The 24,260-nt window shown below is 38.7% G+C and overlaps 1 protein-coding gene across 1 annotated transcript in view; it reads right to left on the bottom strand.

Moving 5' to 3' along the window:
- LOC133217111 (adhesion G-protein coupled receptor V1-like) overlaps positions 1–24,260 on the bottom strand; it is a gene marked incomplete at its 5' end in the record, with an annotated part of 188,845 nt that overhangs the window by 71,402 nt on the left and 93,183 nt on the right. Inside the window, 2 exons of the mRNA XM_061362253.1 lie at positions 6,087–6,265; positions 13,676–13,792. Of these exons, the coding sequence (XP_061218237.1) occupies positions 6,087–6,265; positions 13,676–13,792 (296 nt within the window). The remainder of the gene's footprint in view (positions 1–6,086; positions 6,266–13,675; positions 13,793–24,260) is intronic.

The raw sequence follows: 24,260 nt of genomic DNA, 5'->3' as shown, positions 1-24,260 counted from the left end.
ACCATCAGTGAGACCAGATGAAACCACTGGGAACTAATTTTTATGCAATTCTTGACATTCCCCTCTTTACCACTCCATTGCACTGTACATCTGTCTTTGCAGTAACTAGAATTTGAATTTGCCTCCCTATGCTTTCCCCCATACCAGGTGAACCTTACCTCTGTACTTTAAGAGCTATTAGAGATATGCTACTCAGTTTAAACATATTGCTAAGATTAAACTCTCTTTGAGAACATTAGGTAAAACTTTTTAAGAAATGAGGCCATTACTGGCTAGCCATATATAGCAGGATAAACAGCAGCAAATAATTGAACTTTGGTAACTGCAGTGAGCTTTGGAATTTGATTTTAAGCTGAACTCTTGTTTTATTGTAAACTCATCTGTTCATATTTTGTTCTTACTCAAGAAGAAAAAATATTCTCAAAAGGATAAGGGTGTTAAATTGTTCCTCTAAAGAAACACAAACTATGTGTTTGGTTTATAATCCTGAAAGAGACAATCAGATAGGAGATAAGAAACCAACTAGGACAAAGGGAAGAGAAAGGTTATCCTGAATTCTCTACTTATGGCATAAACAGAGTCAGGGTGACCTTTCAATGTAATAACAAATTACAAAAGCAAGTACTTTTTTAAAACACTGTGTACCTAAGAGGTAGAATTTATGTTTTTAAAAGATATTTCAGACAGTTATTGCAGGGGTTGGAAAATTGTATGTATGACACAAAATCTCAGAAATACAGTAGGTTAATATACTTTTCTTTGGAGTGATTTTACACTGTCTATTTCAATGCTTAATTCAAACTTTAGTTATTAGGAGGTTGAAAAAAGATGACTCCTCTTATCACTAAAACTCCCTAATGCCTCAGCCATCATGGCAATTCTTAAGCAAGGATGTACAGTTTAGAGCATGGTTACTAGAGATCAGGCTACACAATATACTTGAAATTCAGAGACACGTTAGAAATTTCATTTACAAACACTGACGATCTTTCATGGAAGCCTTTTACCATAACACAGAAAGTAGGCAAATGCCTATGCAAGACCCTTCTACAAGCCAGCTGCACATAAAGAATGCCCCCACTTTGAAGTTTCATGACATGACTTAGCCAATGATTATAACACACAGAAATTAAGCAGAAGTACAGTCATGGACACCTGCATCTGAAATAACTGGATATTTTTTTTTAAAAGAAGACAAGAGAAATAACACATATTTTTAAGAGATCAAATCTTACTACTTTCCTTAGTAGTATTGTATCAGATACTCATATAATCCCCATGTTCTTCTTTACAGATACACAGATGGATCATTATTCCTGCCTTCAAACAGACCCTATGCAAATGCCTATCTCATTACTTCTTTCATTCAAGTTATGTCAATATGCCTTTCATCAGCAACTCTTCTGGTCCTGTTCAGCCTTTCACCTCTTCAGCTTAGTGATGGGAGAATTAGCAAAGGGAGGAGAAAAAAGCCCTTTGTTGGCAGTTAGCTCTTTCACGCATCATTGAGCTGTGATCTGAAAAAAATTATACTACTTGTTGGCATATTGATACCAACAAATTCACCAGATTTACTACAGAAAAAATCATGTAATGCCAAAAAGTGCATTTTTCACACCATACATAAACTCCCCTCATTTTGAAAATAACCAGCAATATGTATACTACTGTTGCCATCATACCAGCCTGTTAGTTTTGTACTGTGACATGTTATGGGAGTTATGTACAAAATATGTACATTTGTGTGTAGAAGTTGTCATAACTGAAAGAAGACTCTGTCATAATACTTCTTTTGAAGCACAAAATTCAACATGGCTCAAATCATTTTTTGTTCAGTACAAGTATAAAATGAAGTTCTTTAAGTATAGCTATCCTGTTGCCTATGAATTGTGCCCATGGGATTCTGGTTAGGAATAAAACAGTTGGTCATACTCCACACTAATGCAAAAGTGAGTTGACTGAAGGAGGGATCACTTAAGGAGAGAGCTAAGGTAACAGGCTTCACTGCGTTTATTACTTCAACCATTCTCACTGCTCTCACATGAAATGAACTCCTTAGCAGCACACCACTGTTGTCAAACTATTTCTGACACTGTTTGTGAAGTTACTATGTAATGGCCCTGACTTTGGAAATCTCCTTGTTACTTTTTCCAGTACTATATCCTGTTTTGAAGGAAACAAACTGAGTGATGTATGTAGTTCAATCTGTTCTCATTTCCACATTCTGGCTTTTAAAGTCCTTTTTTGTATAATTATGAGCCACTTTTAAAGTGCTCTTCAAATCATGAATTAGCATCAATTATATATATTAAAATCCTTGCAGATAACCCCTTACAGTGTTCACATTTACTGAGCTGCACACTTACTGAACTTGGGATGATTCCTGGCAGTTGCTCACTTTAATAAGATATTGGAAACATTTTATATTTAATTAGGGTGAATGAGTTGGACTGAGTAATTTTCCTCTAGTCAATAATTTTATCATAACTTAGGGAATTCTTATTTTTTTAAGAATAAGCCATGGACATGAACTGTTAAATTGTGGCTTACTGCATAATGATACCATTAACCCACCATCTGATTGCAATCAGAAGACTTGATTATGCTACACACATTTCTTGTGTTTACCATGCACAGAGAAGCATTTTAACACGAAGATAACTACAATACTCGCTTGCCATGTTCTGCAAAAAATTACCTATGTGTATGGAATGTCACAGAGCTATGCAGCACTCCCTTATGTAGTGTGAATATCAGAAATGGTCTTTCACTGTGGACTTTGAATACTCTTCTGAGTTCAGAGCTGGTGTCTATTATTTTGGGGCTAAACCTTGGCTAACACAGCTAGACAGCTTACGATACCCAGTGTAGCTCGTTTAAATCTAAATCAGATCTCTGCTTATCATGCATTGTACATATATACACATAGAGGGCAGGGGAGCCCAAGACTGTTGGTTGATATTCAAGTATCACTTGCTACAAGCTCAGGAGTGTTACATCCCAACTAGAAGGAAGTGCAGCAGGAGGGCCAAGAGACCTCCTTGGATGCATAAGGAGCTGCTGAGGAAACTCTGAGGGAAAAAAGAGGCTTATAAAAGGTGGAAGCAAAGACAGGCAGCCTGGGAAGAATACAGGGATGTTGTCCAGGAAGCTAGGGACCAGGTTAGGAAAATTAAGGCCCAGTTAGAATTAAATCTAGCAAGGAATATGAAAAAGAACAGGAAGGGATTCTATAGGTACATAAGCAAATAAAAGACAGACGAGGGACAACGTGGGCTCTCTCAGGAAGCTATCAGGAGAACTGGCTACCCTGGATATGGAGAAGACTGGGGTTCTCAATGACTTCTTTTTCTCAGTCTTCACTGGCAAATGCTCTGACCACAACACCCAAGTCTTGGAAGGCAGACACAGGGACTGTGAGAATGAGGACCCTAGGCCCGCTGTAGGAGAGGATCAGGTCTGAAACCATCTTAAGAACCAGAACATGCACAAGTCCATGGGACCTGATGAAATCCATCCGCATGTCCTGAAGGAGCTGGCAAACGAAGTTGCTCAGCCACTGTCCATCATATCTGAAAAATCGTGCCAGTCAGGTGAAGTTCCTGACGACTGGAAAAAGGGAAATATAACCCCCATTTTCAAGAAGGGGAAAATGGATGACCTGGGGAAGTCTCACCTCTGTGCCTGGCAAAATCTTGGAGCAGGTTCTCCTGGAAGGCATGCTAAGGCACATGAAAAACAACAAGGTGCTTGGTGACAGCCAGCATGGCTTCACTAAGGGGAAATCCTGCCTGACCAATTTGGTGGCCTTCTATGGTGGGGCTACAGAACTGATGGACAGGGGTAGAGCAGTTGACGTCATCTACCTGGACTTGTGCCAAGCGTTCGACACTGTCTCACACGACATTCTTGTCTCTAAATTGGAGAGACATCAATTTGATAGATGGACCACTTGGTGGATAAAGAACTGGCTGGATGGCTGCAAGCAAAGAGTTGTGGTCAATGGCTCAGTGTCCACTTGGAGACCTGTAACGAGTGGTGTCCCTCAGGGATCGGTGCTGGGACCAGTCTTATTCAACATCTTTGTTGGTGACATGGACAGTGGGGTTGAGTGCACTCTCAGCAAGTTTGCCGATGACACCAAGCTGTGTGGTTCGGTTGATACACTAGAGGGAAGGAATGCCATCCAGAGGGACCTTGACACGCTTGTGAGGTGGGCTGATGCCAACCTCATGAAGTTTAGCCAAGTCAAGTGCAAGGTCCTACACCTGGGTTGGAGCAATCCCAGGCACAGCTACAGGTTGGGCAGAGAAGAGATTCAGAGCAGCCCTGCGGAGAAGGACTTGGGGGTGCTGGTCGATGAGAAAATGAACATGAGCCGGCCTCAGTGTGTGCTTGCAGCCCAGAAAGCCAACCGTATCCTGGGCTGCATCAAAAGGAGTGTGACCAGCAGTTCGAAGGAGGTGATACTGCCCCGCTGCTCTGCTCTGCTCTTGTGAGACCTCACTTGGAGTATTGTGTGCAGTTCTGGTGTCCTCAACATAAAAAGTACATGGAACTGTTGGAACAAGTCCAGAGGAGGGCTACGAGGATGATCAGGGGACTGGAGGACCTCCCCTATGAAGACAGGCTGAAAAAGCTGGGACTGTTCAGCCTGGAGAAGAGAAGGCTGCGTGGAAACCTCATAGCAGCTTTCCAGTATCTGAAGGGGGCTTATAAGGATGCCGGGGTTGGACTCTTCATTAGGGACTGTAGCGACAGGACAAGGGGTAATGGGTTAAAACTTAAACAGGGGAAGTTTACATTGGATATAAGGAAGAAGTTCTTTACTGTACGGGTGGTGAGGCACTGGAATGGGTTTCCTGGGGACGTTGTGAATGCTCCATCCCTGGTGGTATTCAATACCAGGTAAGACAGAGCCTTGGGTGACATGGTTTAGTGTGAGGTGTCCCTGCCCATGGAGGGGGTTGGAACTAGGTGATCTTAAGGTCCTTTCCAACCCTAACTGTTCTATGATTCTATAATTCTGTAAGTCCACATAGATAAGTATATACTCAAATAGATACTGAATTCCAGTAACTCCTTCTCACTGTAATTCCTTTCGTATGACAAAAAAACACTACTGAATTATGTTCAGCTATAACAGAATTCTATAATATAATATTGTCCTTGTATTGGTCTACTCTGCAGTCACCATCAAGAGAGGAATTTGTTCATTCTTCTATTATGTTAAAAAGAAATAATGAAGACTTTTCATTTAGAAGTATTTATACTCTTTCCCATAAAAGCATGCAACATTTAATTGTAACACAAAGTAAGAAAGCATAATAGCCTCGTATCCTAGAATAACTGTTATCGTAGATTTGCCAGAAATGGGCCAGAGCAAAAGAGGTAGGGAAGTAGAACATAAATATTTATCTATGCATCTTCCCACTTAAATGTCTCAGGTTCTATGAAGATGTATTTTTTCAATTGGAACAATCTTCTGAAGTTATATATAGCTTTCAAAGGGCCGTGTTAATTATCGGCGTTATATCAATGCTCAAATTTGGAACAGTTTGGAATGTAATATATTCAGTACTCCAAGAGAAACCCTTCAGAAAATATATTTGACATGTTAATATAGTAACATTGTTTAGCAAAGAATATATTTTGCCAACCTGAGAGACAGAGGATTTAGGCTTAGTTTGGTATGGTGTTTTTTTAAGCACTGGAATTACATAGAAGAAAAACATGCTCTTCTGCTCACTTCTGCAGCAGTAGCCACTTCTATCCTTTGCCCTGGAATTGCAGAATCTTAGAAAGGAATAAATAATTTACCCACAAAGCAGACACACTGGCGATGGCTGTGCCAATGCTCAGCTCAGGATGGAACTGTGGAGAAACTGGAGTAAAGCCCAATTGCACAGAAAGTGCAACATTGCATATGGGTGACATTCTTGCTTTATATCCACCAAACAAGGAATCCTCTCCCCTTACTTCATCTAGCTGTATCTCTACCCCCTTCTCTACATGGAAGCAAATTAGGTATATAACAATATGGAGAGCACAATAGCTAAATCATGCTTTTTTAAAGAAAAACTTACAGATCACTGTAGACAAGGCCATAAATCTGTGCTGTGCTGTGATGATAGATTCCTCTCAGGATGATTAAAAGCAGGATCACAACAAAAGCTGGAAGCCCCCAGCTCAAAAGGAAGTAAAGCAGATAGCGCCGCTCTGTGTGTTCATCATTCATCACCAGGACGTACCAGAAATTAACAGCCTAAAGGACAACGCAGAATATTAGTCAGTAGACTTGGTGGGTGACTAGCTATCCCCCCCAGAAACCCCACCCTGGAAGTCATAATACAGCATATTTCTGTCCCAACATATGTGTATATATGTCAACATTTTTCAACATAAATATTATGTTCTCAATTTATTAAGTAATCAAAAAAGACTGATTATAAAGGAAGTATGCCTATTCATGTAATCGTTAGATTTGAAATTAGATTATCAGAGAGAATGGGGCACCCTGTTTAGTAGAAAATATTACTTCTGGACTGCAAAAATAGCTTTGTGGTGTAAAAGTACCTTTTTTCTTGGATTTCCATACCTTCACAGAAAAGACTGACATATAATATTGCTAAATCTGATCTGTATTAAATCTTTTTATACTATTGCTCGGCTCTGCATACCTTCTTGTAGAAAATGCCCCATCCCTGGCAGGGTCCAAGTCCAGGCTGGATGGGGCTTTGAGCAACCTGGTCTAGTAGAGGATGTCCCTGCCTGAGGCAGGGGGTTGGAACTGGATGAGCTTCAAGGTCCCTTCAAACCCAAACCAGTCTGAGACTTTGTGATTCTATTAAATGCACTAACCTCCTTCAACAGTTCTGACTGTGGTCTGGTTCTGGGCTCACTGGTAAAACAAAGACACAGACCCCAGCAAAGGGCCATGAAAGTAAGTGATTAATAGAGTGGAGGATCTCTCTGAGGAGGAGAGGCTGAAAATGTTGTGGCTGTTCAACCTGGAGAATAGAAGGCTCAGGGATAACTTATCCACATGTATAAATGTCTGATGGGAGGGACTGACAAAAGAGCCAGATTCTCCTCAGTGGGGCCCAGTGACAGCACAGGAGGCAACAGGCACAACTTAATACATATTTACATACATAATTCCATCTGAACACAAGAAAAAGCTTTCTTCTTGTGAAGGTGGTCAGATGCTGGGCTAAGCTCTCCAGAGAGGTTGTGGAGTCTCTGTCCTTAGAGATAATCAAAACGTAACTCAGCACAGCGGTGGGCAACATGCCCAAGGTGACCCTGCTTAATACAGGGTGTTGGACTAGACAGTCCCAAGATGCCCCTTGCAACTTCAGTGATCTGTGATTCTGTTTAATACTTGTATAAGAGTTTGAGGAAAAATGTAAATAAGTGAATATAAATTCACATGCATCTCTACAACAAACTGTGTCTTCTTATGACCAACTTATCATCAAACAGCATAACTAAGGATTTAAAACCATATAGGAATCAAAATTAAAAAGTGGAATAGTTGAAATCTCTTTATGTATTAGCATGAGTAAGGAAACCCTTCAAATAAAACAATATGCTTAAGAGATTTGCTTGGATCTTTGCATTTACTTTAAGAGGATAATAGCAGAAACACTTTTCTAGGTGTTATGCATTTTTACTATGTTACAACTTTCTAATAAACACCAAAATTATACACAATAAAAATGTTTTGCAAAATATTTCTTTACTTAGTCCACTTCAAACATATCACCACCTACAGCTCTGCATGCTATATAATTATTTATGGCCTTTTTTATGGGATGAGTAAGGGCTTAGTTTTGTCTTTTTCGGCCTAGAGGGCATCTAATTCAAGCTCGTGCCTGTGGCTTGTCTGTATAGTCAATGGAGAGAAGACAGACATCTTCAGGCACTCACTGATCCTCACCCAATCATATGCATATCTCTCCAACATGTAGACAGGGATTTAATACAGTAATGTTGATTTATGTGCTTACTTTGTAGCTGTCTATTGTTACGATAGGTATAGTCCATTCATGGTGACAATTGCAAATTATTATTTGCAATAATCATATTTTGCATAATCTCCTATCCTTTGTGAAACTGCAGATTTCCCTCAGCCAAGGCTTTGTCTACCAGTTTGTTCAGAAAAACTGAATTTTCACAATCAAGTACTTAATTAGTGGTTTGTGGATTGCTTATGTAAGTAAGAAAGTTAATTACTACTAAAGATGGTTTTTTTCTGTGATTTATATAGCATGAAAATACAGTACCTTCTATCATGCATCAGAAAGCACATTGCATATGCTAAGAACTTGTTAAAAATATATATATATATTAGTTTAGTTAGTGTGTTAAATGATCCCTTATGGAATGACATTTTATAAATACATCCAGCGTATTTAATGATGTACTAATTATTATGACCTTTTTTATTTTCATTTGGTTATTGGTGTTATGTGAACAAAGGCAAAGTGTTTTCCTTAAAAAAAAAAAACAGGAAAATCTTAATATATGATTGTAACTGCCTTGTATGTGTTCAGAGAACACACTAGGACTATGAATTCCATTACTGGATATTCACAGGAAGAGAACTAAACAGATGCAAAGGTATTTAAGAAAAAATATCCACCATATGTGGAAAGATTTGGTTGCTCTTTTATGAAGTCCTTTTCTCTCTTAATTTTTACAATGGCTTGAAAACCTATCCAAAATTCTGTTTGTCACTTTATGCCAATAAATGTTCTTCAAATTACGTGTCCTTGTAGTGCTGACTGGGCTGTGCTTCACTGCAAGCATTTCCAAACAGCAAAAGCCTTGAACTGATTTATGCCATTATGCTCAGAGATTGTTGGTTCAACTAATTCTGACAACCTGGTGAACATTGCTCTCAGTCATCCAACTAAGATTGCCTTCCAAGAAATCGTACCTTATGTCCTTGCTCAGTGCTTAGCCATGTTTACCTATCTCACCTCATTTATCACAGAACACTTTAATAGCAGTGCTGCTGCAAAGCTGCAAGTGGGTTTGGATAGTTCACCATGTCCTGCACAGTAACATTTCTGTCTTGATAATTGCAATTTCTTGTCTTCAAAACATTTTGATGAAGCAAAATTTAATCAATGAAATATAAATAGTAGAGATAATTTTAGCAAATCCTTTCCTGTTGCCAGGTTGCAACAATAACTACTTCTACAGAAGAATAAAACTTACAGTCCATTTCCCAGCTGCTCAGGTGAAAGACCATTGTGCAAGTTGTGTTTCTTCTGATGTAGATTGCAAATTAATTACAAATTCAAATAACACTCTAATGAGACAATGCAAAATTCATTGAAACTTCCATCTTTTAGAATGAGGCAATTAATTGCAATTACCTTCCCAAAAGTAGAGTTCTTTTGTTTATTTCTTTCTTTATTCATTAATTTATCTTTAGTAATAATATGTGGATATCCAGTAAGTATCCACTGCAAAATATTTTAAATAACGTCTTTTGTGTCTCAGTGGGAAAACTGCTATTGCCCTGCTTTCTTCTTTTAAGAATGGTCACAGCTTTCCTTTTCAGAATGTTTGCTCGCATTTGTATAATTCTTTTTCCAAAGCTATTAACAAATCATTCTTAAAAATAAGCATTAAACTTTTATTATAAGCTAAGTGCTTGTCTTACAAGTCCTCAATAAATTTACAGAAAATTTAAGGTGCCAGTAAATCCACAGAGGGGGAGGATTCAGGTATAGGTTATGACCTTCACTATGATTTGGTTATTCAACTGTCACTTTTGGTGTTGACTTACTCCATTATAGCAACGGTTCAAAAAATTATGAGTCCACCTTTTCCCATAGTTTTATGTGAGAATTAGCAGTTGAGAACTACACAACTATATTCTTCTTTAAAAATTCTTCTTCAAACTTAACTACTTTTTTTTTAACTTCTTTTTTCTGTAATAAGTTAAAAAATGCTAAAAGAAAAAAAAAAAATTTCCTGATAACTGGTTGTCATAGTATAGGTTTATCATGGAAAAAGCAACACAATACAGAAAGACATCTGTACTGTGTGATCCTAGGATAAAAGCACAGACTACATATGAAAATAAAGCCTTATGCTGTAGCAATGTACATATGTATGAAAGGACATTTGTCAGGAAGATTTCTGAATTTCAGGTATTAGTATAAGACAAGTATTTCAGACTAAGCTGTCTTTGTGGGCACAAATTGTTATTTGCGTCTTGATTACACAGATACTTCTGCAGTCAAGAAAGCCTCATCCTTAAAAACTGGGTAATATCAACATTTTTCAACTTACAAAAATCTCCATATAAAAGCCAAGAAACAAGGTTATGCCATACAGAGAAATAGGAATAATCAAGAAAGGCTGACTTAATGTGGTCTTTGTTCTGACTCTGAAAACGGACCAGGTGACGTCTGAGGTCCTTTGCATTTCTGCATTTCAGTCGGTAGGTGGGTAGAAGCTATGTGTGTAATACAAATACTGATATCAAGTGTAAGCCCACAGATACAAGAAGCTAAAAATGAAAAATTATTAGAGTATGAAGCTATAGATATAGTTGTTTTAACCACTAATAAAATACAATCAAATGCTACATATAATTACTATACCTAGCAATATGCAGAAGATAGAAAAAATAGGACAAAAAGGAAAGGAAGTTGTCCTACATTCTAGAAAGTTAAGATCTTTGATCTAGTCTACAGAACTGTATTTGCATAGCTCCAACTGTAGTGTTAAATCTGTGGTTTCTTATAGACTTTTGTTGACTGGAAATGTTGCTCCACCACCAAAAAGTGGTTTTGGTCACTTAAAATTGGTTTGGATTTTCTGGATGTTTCAGTTCCACGTATCTGCTCATACCTACATGCAGATGGCACTTGGTTTTCACATCTACCCACTCCTGTATGAAGAGATCAAGGCTGACACTAGCACATTTGTATAAAACGAGTCAGTGATCAAGCACATGCCCTACACTGTGCAGCCTCCCAGAGGGCAGAGTGCCCTACATGGGGGATGCAGAATCTGCTTGCATATTATTCCTGATCCCAGACAGAAGTATTTAAGTCCCATTGAAGTATAAATACATTGATAATTCTGCCTTCCAGATCAAGTCATGTGTATTAAGTGTATTATATTGAGAAATACAACCATTCATTTCCCAGGAATTTAAATCTGACATTTAGACAGCAGTAGCATCCAGACTTCTCACATCAGTCTGGTTTTCCCCTGGATCCACCAGGTTTGCTAATACTATCATGGGGACCATTTCAAGCACAGAGATGTCCCAGCACTCTTTTACTGCCCTGGCATTGCTTCCTCACTGTGCAATGATGACTACAATTTCAGGAGTTTTTCTCAATCAAAGGGAGTAAATTGTAGTTAAGGGCTGGGTTGATCTACATTTCAGATTATTTATTTCCTTTTGGATCTTTCAAACTTCAGGAATTATTCACAGCTGAAGATCTGCACCTACAAAAAAGGACATCCCCTTCATTCTAAGTTTTACTCGTGGAAGCTCTTGTCAGCTCATCATTCAGCATTCTATAAAGTATTCCCTCTATGGCACCTTTGTCCCCTCAGATCTGCACAAAGAGTCTCCATGACTAACACAAGCCTGAGGCTCCACTAAATACAATGGTGACACAAATTCTTAGGACCTGGCCAAAGTCTACTCCAACAAAAATAACAATGGATTTCAACTACAGCCAAAAAATTACCAACTTTAAACAGTTATACATTGTTTGTTTGTTTTTTCTGTCATTCTAAGTAATTAATCCTTAGAAGAGCAAGCAATTGAAACAGGAATCCTTTTGCAACTTAACGTAATGTAACACACTTAGGATGGGACGATGAAACACTATCAAACACCAAGAAGTCAAAACACGATATATCCCAGTAAACCTGCAACTTAAAAGTATTACTTTGCCTGTCCAAAATAGTGAATTTTCAAGAGACATGAAGTGACTTAGGAATGAGGTGAAGGAGCAGCTGTGAAGACGAATATCATTTACTGTTCAAAAAATAACCTAGGTTTGTTAACCTGGGAGTATGCCATAAACCAAGCTAGGCAAGAAGTACAGCAGAAATATTTCTGTACTGAGACAGTAGAAAGCAACATCCACTGGAAAGAATATGTAGCCTAGGTGTATAATTTCAGGAAAATAAGAATTAGTATCACTAAAGACAGAGGAGTTTAGATGTCTGCTCCATCATTACAAGCAGTTGCAGCAGCAGTGTACATGACTATCTACTTGTAGCTTGATAAGATGAATAGACACATTGGAGCTGTTAGAGAAGCTGCTAGGGCTCTCAGAAAAGTTAGCCTGACAAAACCCCAGGAAAATGCCAGATACTACATGAATGTCACTGGGGGTGAAAGCTGTATTTAGATATAGCCTAATTTGCAATTCTCAGTTTGGTCTCCCAACTTGCATATTGGAGGATTGTCTACAGATGAATATACAAAGCTGCATGCAAAAAAAATAAGTGTGCTATGAATAAATCCTATTAAAATAATAGACAAAAAAAAAGTATAATTCACACTTTAGTGCTAAATATACATTTCTACCCAAGTGTGTGATAACGCATTTTTCACATAACCACAGAGCCTGTTATTTTGACTAGTTTACAATAGGTAATATTCCATAACAAATTGTTCGTGGTGTCCCATACTAATTCAATTGTGTTTACACCATGTTCTAAAATGTGTCAAAAGAACAATGAAGCTGGTAAGAAGTCTGGAGAACAAGTGTGATGAGGAATGGCTGAGGGGATTGGGATTTTTTAGGCTCAAGAAAAGTTGACTTAGGGAAAACCTGATTGCTCTCTACAGCTACCTGAAAGGAGGCTATAGTGAGGCTGGGGTGGGTCAGCCTTTTCTCCTAGGTAACAATAGGACAAGAGGAAATGGCCTCAAGCTGTGCCAAGGGAGGTTTAGACTGGACATTAGGAACAATTTCTTCACTGAAAGTGTCATAAGGTTTTGGAACAGGCTTCCCAGGGAAGTGGTGGAATCACCCTCTCTGAAGGTGTTTAAAAGATAGGTGTATGTGGTGCTTAGGGAGATGGTTTAGTGGTGGATTTGGCAGTGCTGGGTTAACAGTTGGACTCAATGATCTTAAAGATCTTTTCCAACTAAAATGATTCTATAATTCTATGAAAATTCTGGCAATATTCATAATGTATGTACTCCTTATTTTAGTGCAAAATTATGAAGGTATGTTTCTTATATTCTGTGATTCTAATGACTAAAATGTTACTGACCCAAAAGATTACAGTGTAGTTTACACTTACGTTTCACCTCTAGGAGACTGTTTCAAAAGACCAAGTGAAAGATTCTTAGAGAATCTATTAAATCTAATAAAAATAGTTTTTCATTATTTTTAGACAGTAGTTTTTACAGGTTACTTTAACAAGTAAGAATTGGGAATTCCTACATAGTTGTAATAGATGTTAGTGGGAAAAGTCTATAGGGTTCAAATATTTAATCTTGCAGATGTAACACTCTAGGTTTAATAAGGACCATCTAATGTTTTGCCTCTCTATTAGCATTAGATTCAGAAATACATATACTATGATATAACAGAAACACAGTCTAAGCATCAGCTATTTTTTATAGAGGTTTTGGAAAAGGGTTTAAAAAGGCAAAGAGACCAACCTGAATAAGCATCCAGCTGAACTGGCAGAGGTAAAGGTAATGTGTAATAGATGCAAGGGCAGAGCAGCTTTCCTCTGAGAGATGTTGGCTCATGTAAGCAGAGGCCAGAAATGAAATCTGCAAGGAAAAAAAATAATATGTCCATATTGGAATTAAACAATATTAATTTAATAATAATAATGAGGGGGGAAAAAAAGTATCTTCCATTTGGAAGTAAAACATACACCCAGTTACCATTCCAGAGATACCTTGGACATTTAATATTCACCCAAAAGAAGTGACCTTTTAACACCATGAGCCACAAAACTAGCTTTAAACTTTTTGCACTCTAGTATCCATTACATCCATATCTGAAAAGACTATAGAGAGACTTCATATTTATTAATATTGCTTCCCAGACTAATTGCCATGCAACATTAGACACCAGTTTTGCAACTGAGGGTGGGTATTTTCCTCCATAAAACAGACAATATCATCTGATCTCAGTAAGGCAAGAAAATTTATCAAGTAATCAGACTCAAGAGGCATTTCCTGTCTTCAGACTGTGAGGTATGTAGCAATATCACACCCCATCACATAAGATAGCAATACTGGACAAAAGCTAGTAAGCATTTCTTCTGTTGCTTAAGACCAGACCAGGATTTCACAGTCACAAGGCAGATATAAGTTCTTTTGCAGAGACATGCCCAATATCAAAGGACTGTTCCTTGCCTGGTTAAGCAGCCAATGCATTGTCTAAGGAACAAAGGTATTCTGACTCTGACTGGAATGAACGCTGCTAAACAGTTTCAAAATAGTATTTAAAACACAACTCAGAAGCTTTTAGCTCTGTCTTCTGAGAACTTCTTTACAGAGGAAATAGTTCTACAAGCAGACTTCATAAAAAAATTAAAGTGTTCACATAAAGAAATACTCAGTTTACCTACTGAACACCTGCAGTAACTGATGATTTTTCCTTTCGTTTACAAGGAACACTACTATTTTGACCAACTGCACATTGACTTGTTAGTCAATAGAGAATGTTACCTCACAATGAAATGGAAGAATAAGAATAAGCAACTAGATGACAACTGGACTAAAATCAATTATGAGATGCATTTCATTATCTAAAGGAAAAAAAAATACAGTTTTAGTATTTTAAGTGGTGTTCATCAGTCTTCTGCTGTGAACTGGAATCCAACCACGGGCACATAGGCATTCAATTATTAAAAGGTTAACACACAGTTTAATATTTTCTGCTACTTTCCAAATTCTGATGCTGCTAAAACAAATACTATTGTCTGGAGTGGGTTAAACACAATTGAAATGTGTGTGCAATAGCTGCCTTCTATGAGGGATAAACACAAGAAGTATTTGTGTAAACAACTCCGTAGCACCAGCTAGCTCAAACAGTACCATCAGTACTTTTTCTAAAACTTGAGCAAATGCGTCTACTTACAACAGGAAAAAAAACACAACCCGCACATCGGGGTGGAGAGGCTCTACCACTTTTTGTTATCTGAAGGCTCATGTATCTGTCAACAACAGACTGTTAGGCTAGACAAAGAAGGGATGAAAATACAAAAGCAGACTGACTGAGTCCTGGAAACATGGTTTTGCACCTTCTGGACTCATTATTATAGCATATAGATATAATAATACATATATTATTCTCATTATTATAATTTGTCATGTTTTAAGAATTTTTTTTTAAACATAAAGAAGTATCTTGTTATGTCAACAGTTTTCCAAACAAAACGACACAGAAAGTCCAAATATTTGCTAAAAATGCATACTTTTCATGGATAGCATCTTTTGTTGAAGTAAATCAGCAATACAGCTGAAGTAATCCTTCAGATAAGGATTCACTGAATATAGTGGCATTACAGTGTTTTACACAAAAGAGAAGGCTAATGATTTAAAAGATGCAAAGACATATAGAACCATAGAATGGTTTGGGTTCAAAAGGACCTTAACATCATCTAGTTTCAACCCCCTGCCATGGGCAGGGATGCCTCATACTAGACCATGTCACCCATTTTACATTATTTTAATACGTTATCTTACATCTTGGGCAGAAGACTCAAATAAGATTTGGATTATAACACAAAAAAAAAAAACAAAACAATTTGCAGCCATATTTTGAAAAGCTGGGAGAAGAGACTGTAGTTTGGCTGTGCTGTTCTAATAATGCACTGCAATTTGGCAGAAACACGTGGTGCACCAGACACTGAATAGAACATTCCCCCATAATGTGTGAGCTGGCTAGGGAAACAAATGAAAAAGCACGTTCCACATAAGTTGTTCTTTGGACCTAACCATCTTGTGGCTTCTGTACTTTGCTTAGTTTTTAACTGTAGTGGGCAATCTATAGACTGATTAGGGGGGTGAATCCCTGGCACCGGTTGTCCAGAGAAGCTGTGGCTGCCCCATCCCTGGCAGAGTTCAAGGCCAGCTTGGATGGGGCTCAGAGCAACCTGGTCTAGTGGAAGGTGTCCCTGCCCATGGCAGGGGGTTGGAACTGGTTGAGCTTTAAGGTCCCTTACAACCCAACCATTCTATGGTTCTATGATCTTTTGTAATAATGAACTTGTTACTTTAATAAGCAAAACATATACCATATATTGGAATAAGTTGTTCCCGTTTGGAACATTAAAAAATACATATTAGATGTGTTCCTTTTGATACCAATTGTCCAGAGCTCTTTTTACAGAGATAGCATGAAATTAAATACCTCTTTTTAAAACAATCTTTGTAGCCTGCTTTTCTGTTCTATGCCAACATTATAACATAATGCTTCTTCCTGGTAAGACTTGACCAAAATGGTTTACCTAAGGGATAACTAGTGACTGAAGTTATTTAAGTAGCAGGCTGCTACTCTTTATAATTTGTGATAGTTCTGTGCCACATTCAAAATTACAGTGATAGTGTATCAGTCACAGGTTCCTCTTGAAAATTGAAAAAATGAAAAGTTAAAAAATAAACTGTGATAAATCAATGCACTTCTGCTAAAGAGCAAGAAGGTCTTTGACAGAGTTCCCACCTGACAGTCATTTACTCAGTTAATTAAGCAAAGGATACTGCAATCCCTTTGTAACTCTAAGACAATTGCCTAGCAGTTACTTGAAGGAAATTAGCGCCTGGGTATTCAACCTAAGCCATCAGCATCAAACTATAAATTAATAAAACCAGATGATTCACAAAACTGTACATTCCTGTATGACAAAGAGTAATTTTGTACCACATTTTCCAAGCAGCAGGCTGTCTCAGAACATCACTCCTCTGCTATTTAAGAGATGCCTCCTATTTTCCAGCCTGCACTTATTCGTGTTTAATTTATATCTATTTTTTCTTCTGCTGGAAGCCTCTCAGGTTAAACAGGATTTCCTCCTCCTTGGGGTTTGCACTATTATGAATTCACGGAAAGCAGCAGCATTCTTCCCCAGGCTTCATTTTTCAAGGTTAAATCAGCCAACCACTGCACAGCACCATACTCTGTAGCGAAGCCTAAACTGGCCTGGACAGCAAAAGCAGTTTAGCTCCAGGAATACAGCATCTGCCAAGATAAATTTATCTTGTTTCTCCAAGTAATCCTATGTAGTGCATTGTGAAATGTGTACTCATATGCGCAAAAACCTATCTTTGTGCAAAAGTCTTTGCAGCTTGTGAACCAAATTCATCATCCTCCCCTATACTGATGCCACTTTGATTCTGTCCTTCATGAATATATTTACCTCAGGTTGGATGGAGAAGAGCTGCAGAGGTTTTTAATGTTCTCATCTGGCAGTTTTCTTATCTCCATATATCTCATGCAAAGACTTTTACTGATATAAGGTAATACCTCAGTGATCATCTGGTACAAACAGTTTTTCTTCTCATTTTCAACTCGCTACTTCTTGCCCCAGAGTTAAAGCTTTGCTGTTAGCCTACACGTTACAACTTTTCACCATGTTCTTGGAAATATGCCTGTATTTTACTCTTCAGTCTTCCAAGATATCCACATCTTCCTACCTGCTACCCCACTATCATTTTGAAGGGTCAATTCTTCTCTTTCTGCTATCAGTGCATTTTGCCTGGCACATTATTTTCTGTTCCAGAAACAGAACAATGCTTTAGGGTCAGTGAAATACTTCTCTTCATAAACCACTCTCCCAAAGCTGTCTTTTCCCATTAGTCTCTCTCTTTACATCCCAGTTCCTCAACTAATCCTCCTCCATTTTGGTATTAACAATTATGTGACATACCATGCATTTTAATGCATTTATCTCACCAAAGAAAGCTATCAGACTAGTCTGGCACAATCTAAGTATAAGCACACTGGAGTATTATTCTCCATTTACTACTCTGCCTTGGATAGAATTTTTTCTATCTTTCTGAGACTGAATTGAACAGTCTACAGTTGCCAGGATTTTTTTTTTTTTTTTTTTTTTTGTTATATATATATAACTATATATATATATATATATATCTTACTTAAAAGTTCTCATTATACTGAGCTGTGTGGTTCGGTTGACATGTGGGAGGAAGTGATGGGATTCAGAGGGATCTGGACAGGCTGGAGAGGTCGGAACATGTGAACCTCATGAAGTTTAACAAAGTCCTGCACCTGGGTCAGGACAATCCCAAGCACAAACACAGGCTGGGAGAGACTGCATGGAGCAGCCCTGAGGAGAAGGACTTGGGGGTGTTGGTTGATTAGAAGTTCCCCATGACCCAACTTCAGTGTGAGCTTGAGCCCAGAACCGCGTCATGTGCCTGGAGAAGAGAAGGCTCCTTAAGGGGAGACCGTAGAGCAGCTCCAGTGCCTAAAGGGGCTACAAGAAAGCTGGAGATGGGCTTTGGACAAGGGCCTGAAGGGACTGGACAAGGGGGAATGGCTTTAACCTGCAAAAGAGTAGATTTAGGTTAGATATTAGGAAGCTCTTCCCTGTGAGAGTAGTGAGGCATTTATGGCATGATAAAGGCCAATGATTCCAATGATCCACTGATAAAGGCCAATTCCAACTGAAAATATCAGCAGCACTTCAATTACTTCTGTATTTAAGACTCCATCTAATCTTATGCCAACTGTTTTGAACTTGTTTGGAAAATACTGTAATAAAATGGTTAATAAACATTGTGGCATTCCTTCAGAAAGGTTCTACAGAACTGCAGTGAAACTGGTAAATACTGAAAGAATTATTTTACAAAGATCTTAGTTTATCTAATGCAATATAAGCTACACCACTAACAGTAAAACACTAAAAATATACCATTCAAAACCAGAACATGTGATAGAATAGAATCATAGTATAGTTGGGTTGGAAAGGACCTTAAGATCATCCAGCCCCATGCCATGGGCAGGGACACCTCACACTAAACCATGTCACCCAAGGCTCTGTCCAAACTGGCCTTGAACACTGCCAGATGTTGTTGGCAACCCATTCCAGTGCCTCACCACCCTCACAGTACAGAACTTCTTCCTTGTATCCAATCTACATTTCCCCTGGTTAAGTTTTAACCCGTTACCCCTTGTCCTATCACTGCAGTCCCTAAGGAATAGCCCCTTCTCAGCGTCCCTATAGCCCCCTTTCAGATACTGAAAGGCTGCTATGAGGTCTCCACGCAGCCTTCTCTTCTCCAGGCTGAACAGCCCCAACTTTCCCAGCCTGTCTTCATACAGGAGGTGCTCCAGTCCCCTGATCATCCTCGTGGCCCTCCTCTGGACTTGTTCCAACAGCTTCACGTCCTTCTTATGAGGAGGACACCAGAACTGCACACAGTACTCCAAGTGGGGTCTCACGAGAGCAGAGTAGAAAACAACAACTGATACTGCAAAACCCCCTAAGTAATAAGTAAAATTAGGGGTAAAAGTAAAATAATAAAGTAATAAAGTAAAATCAAAACCTGATTTATAATTTTTAGAATTGCAAAAATGTTTTCACAGCAGGAGGATAAATCTGAGAGCAATATTCTTGTCCTCTTGCAAGAAGTACCAAAAAGGCAACCTGTTGTGCTGGTTGAAATAAAAAGAATACACTTTGTTATGATCAAGAGAAAAAGCTGTGGAGAAGGCCAATCAAGCCAGGCAGACATAGCACTGAGCAGCCGAACAACGTTTAGCTCTGTCAGAGTGCGCAGAGTTAGTTTCACTTTCCCATCAGAGAGGAAACAGCTTTGCCTCCTGCACTGAGAAAAAGGTCCTTTCCCAGAACCAGTGAACAACTCCTCTGGAACATCTCAGAGCATGCCAGTGAGGAGCATGTCAGTATACTCATATTTTTGTCATTCCCATAAATCCCTCTTTCACAGTATGAACTTGCAAGGGTTTAGACACTGTCTTCTTCTAGACAGAAGTCTTCACGTATGTCTTCTAGAATTGGATCCTAATGTTGGTAATTTCATTTCTTTTCACATTAAACATTTGTTGTCTTTTATAAATGTCATTATTTTTGCTTTAATAAATAAAAATGTATTTCTTTGTTCCTTGTAGGAACAGACTGTCTTCCTCATAGAGCCTGTTTACATGCATTCCTATTAAAAAACAAAACAAAGAGCCCAAATGCATGCTATCTGTCATTATACCAACCCAATCTCAAAAAAGTGATAGTATCAAAGGCATACTTTACAGTGCTGTTCCTTTTGTTGGGCTTAATTGCAGTGAACAATAACATAGGAAAATAAACACATTAAAAACTCCCATGTCCTGACCAAACTGCTCTCTTCTGCTTTGAATTTACTTTATATGGATAAAAAAAGGGGTTCCCTCTTTGAACACGGGGACACTGCTTAATACTAGTGCATATGAATCATACATTTTGTTACTTCTTGGTAGGTCAGGCCAGCACTGATGTGAGCCAAGTGTTCTTCTCATGTTTTGTGTTCCATTATTAAATGCCAGGACCAAAAATACCAACAAAGGATGTACAAATAATTGCAGAGATTTATAGACGCGAGCAAAAATTCTAAGCTACTCTTCCTGGAAAAAGTAACAATACAACATACAGCATGTTTTGGAGCACAGAAGAAAGGTTATACAATTTGGATAATTCAAAATGCAGTGTTAAGCAGGGTCAAAAGAAAAATTATGTATCTAAGTTTTAATTTCATATTTATTCTGTAATAGTGATGCTAAAGTAAGCAGTTAAAGTTCTATTTGTGAATTTACCCAGACACTAAGTAACTTCATAAATCACTAAACTGTTTTAGAAATTACCATACTTCAGAGAGGAGTGCCTTATAACTGACACCAGAAAAAACAATACATCTGGGTTTAGCTTTATTTATGGCTTAAGTCAGTGAACATACTTACTAAAAAATAAGCACCTTATGAACAACAACTCTAAGGTCTTACTCTATAATTTTCAGGCATTGTGTATGTTAAAGTTATTTTTGTGTGTAAGGATTATTTGCTCAAAATATATTGTTCATCTATCACTGTAAAACAGCACTTTAAGAAAGGCTAAACAGCCAACTAAAATAAAATCACTTGAAATACCGATGGTATATTTACAATAGTGACTCATGGCGCTTTTGTATAAAGATGTTTACACTTTATTAAGCAGCAGCAGAGCTGGCAAGCATTGTAAGCAGTGATTAGGCACCAGCAACCATATGTTACTCATTCCCTTCCCTGAGTCGAGGAGGATGGTAGCTAATTTCATGCTGGGTTCATTCCCATTTTTAGGGCTCAGGGACTTTTCTGGCTTCTCTGAGCAAGGCAGCAGGCACTCTGAGGGTGCAGGGTCTGGGGCAGGAGGGGAAGAGGCACCATTATGTGCAGCAATGCACCCTACAGCTGGCCAAGCAGCAGGAATTAGCTGTCAGAGAAAGGCTGGGGTAGCCTGCACCTCCACAAAAAAAATATCTGACATAAGCACCCAGCTGCATGGTCTCCTCTAACACAGTTTCTTCTCTGTTCCAACCATGCTGTCCCTTACAAAGAATGTGTCCATAGAATCCCAGACTGGTTTGGGTTGGAAGGGAACTTAAATCTCATCCAGTTCTAGCCCCTGCCATGGGCAGGGACACCTTCCACTAGACCAGGTTGCTCCAAGCCCCATCCAACCTGGCCTTGAACACTGCCAGGGATGGGGCAGCCACAGCTTCTCTGGGCAACCTGTGCCAGCGCCTCAGCACCCTCACAGGGAAGAACTTCTGCCTAAGAGCTCATCTCAGTCTCCCCTCTGTCAGGTTAAAGCCATTCCTCATTGTCCTGTTCCTACAGGCCCTTGTCCAAAGCCCCTCTCCAGGTTTCTTGTAGCCCCTTTAGGCGCTGGCAGCTGCTCCAAGGTCTCCCCTTAAGGAGCCTTCTCTTCCCCGGGCTGAACAAGCCCACCTCTCTCAGCCTGTCTCCAGAGCAGAGCTGCTCCAGCCCTCACAGCATCTCCATGGCCTCCTCTGGACTCACTCACTCCAATAGCTGCATGTCCCTCTTGTGTTGGGTGCCCCAGAACTGCAAGGAGGGGGTCTCACAAGAGCACAGTAGAGGGGGAAAATCCCCTGAGAAGTGATACTTGATATTTTTTTTTTACTAATGAAAAATAAGCACCAACGGGCTCTCAGCAACTCCTAACCTATTTACTTTTATATAGGTATTCAGAACTATTTACCTGGCATATTACCGTGTAAAGAGTCCATATTATCACCTCCGTTTAGACATGGGACAAAGATGCATGTTGCTTTGTCACTTGTTATACAACATGAGCCAGACCTCCAGTCCCAATGCTAGATCCTCAATAACAACACACTTCTGCTATAATGATGCAAACAGAAGATAAAAAAGCCTTTTTGTAAAACCATCAAAAATTATATCTAGAATCTTTTCCAGTTTCAAGCACCCAGAGACAGCTCAGGGCTGTCTGAATTGGTTCCTGATTTGGCAGATCCAAAACAAGCTCTTCTGATGGATGCTGACCTTTTGTGGTAGAATCTGCTTTCTGTTGGCTCTAGAAGTTTCTCAAGTGGGATCTATACAGACTTAGGGAGTTTACTGGGAAAAACCATTAATAAAATGTGACTTTTCCTCATTTATGGATATAGTTCTTAAAATTCAGATGTAAGTTTTCTGCAGTAAGTGCACACAGATTTGACAGCATGACCATCTATTACCTCTAAACTGAATTTATGACTCTATCCAGGGTCAGTGGCATGTGGTGCTGGGAAAGTAAAATTACTGCACAGAAAACACATCTGTTAACTCCTCATGCTTTATGTAATGGTCATTTATAGAAATGGTCAATGCCCCATGCCTATCAGTGTTTAAGAAGCATTTGGACAATGCCCTTAAAAATATGCTGTAACTATTAGCCTTAAAGTGAACAGGCAGTTGGACTAGATGATTGTTGTAGGTCCCTTCCAACTGTAACTAGTCTATTTATTCTGTTCTAGAAATAACCTGAAAATGAGAAAGATAAAATCACTAGCAGCTCTCTTGCCACCTGCATGCCTACAGGAAATTCCCCTCCTGTGGGAATGACAATACAGGGTAGGGCAGACTCAGAATTGGGGTCAGGATGCTGTAAGGGTGCCCCCTTGGTTGATATTTTAAGTATGGTAGCAGAGGTCTCCCATGCTTCTCTGTATGGCTAGTGGCTAGCCAACTGTGAAGGATACATTTTATCTATATTCTTAGAAAAAAAATAATCAAGATGTAATAATTACAGACCCCTGGTGTATCTTCTGGCTTCACTGTGCTCCAGTAGTCAATCTCAGCTGTGAGACTAGTGCCCTTATACTGGTCTGGAGGTCCTCTTGAGGGGCTTTTACTTTTCAGTTAAAACGCACTAGGTTAAGCAAAGACTTCCTAGTTAAACTGTTAATGGTAATCTGAGTCATGTTTACAGAATTAGTGTCTGCATAATCAACTCAAAAAGCAGGTACACTAAAAATATAACCTCTAGCAGAAGTGATGGTAAATAGTTACGCTTTTCACTCATACCTCTGCTGGGTAGACAGTATGCTGTCTACAATCTCAAGAAAAAAACACAAATTTACATACAGAAATCAGGATCTTCACAAGCCTATGGGATCTGTCTTAATTTATTGTTTGGAAAAGCTATTCTGAAATGAAGTTTTGTGTGATATAAAAGACCGTATAATTTAAGCAATTCAAGTCTTTACAGAAGCTTTTAAAATATGAAGAAAATTCACTTAACACAACCCAGGCTCTCTTCAACAAGGACTCACAGGTAAGTTTCTGAGCTCTACTATTATTTGTAACTCATGATATTAAAGAAATGCTGGCCTTATTTAAATATTTGTGACAATCTTTGATCCAGATTCCTTCTAAATGTCGAAATACAGCTTACAGAATGCTGAGTTCAGTAATCAGTATTATCGATTGTGATATAGGTATCTTTACTGCTGCTTTCTCTGTGCAAAAGGCATCATAATTACAGAGCAGAAGGTTTCCCTCCATAACAAAAACAGAACACAAAACCTTTGGACCTTGTTGTGTTAATGGAAAGATTGAGTTTTGAACCCACAATAATGAGTGTGAATTAGTAAATTTTATAGGCTATCAGAAGCAGTAAAGATTTAAGATGATTCCACTTGAAGACAAGACTTTTCAAATGCCTGTAAGAAAGCCATCTAGAGCACACCAGCTGATATAAATTGTTAAATA

The sequence above is a fragment of the Neopsephotus bourkii genome, unplaced genomic scaffold (genome assembly GCF_033783945.1).
Source record: "Neopsephotus bourkii isolate Nb327-2 ecotype Australia unplaced genomic scaffold, CSIRO-AGI_Nbou_v1 NB_1106, whole genome shotgun sequence".
Taxonomy (NCBI): domain Eukaryota; kingdom Metazoa; phylum Chordata; class Aves; order Psittaciformes; family Psittacidae; genus Neopsephotus; species Neopsephotus bourkii.
The sequence above is the reverse complement of the archived record's forward strand: the minus strand, read 5'-3'. Positions and strand labels throughout refer to the sequence as shown.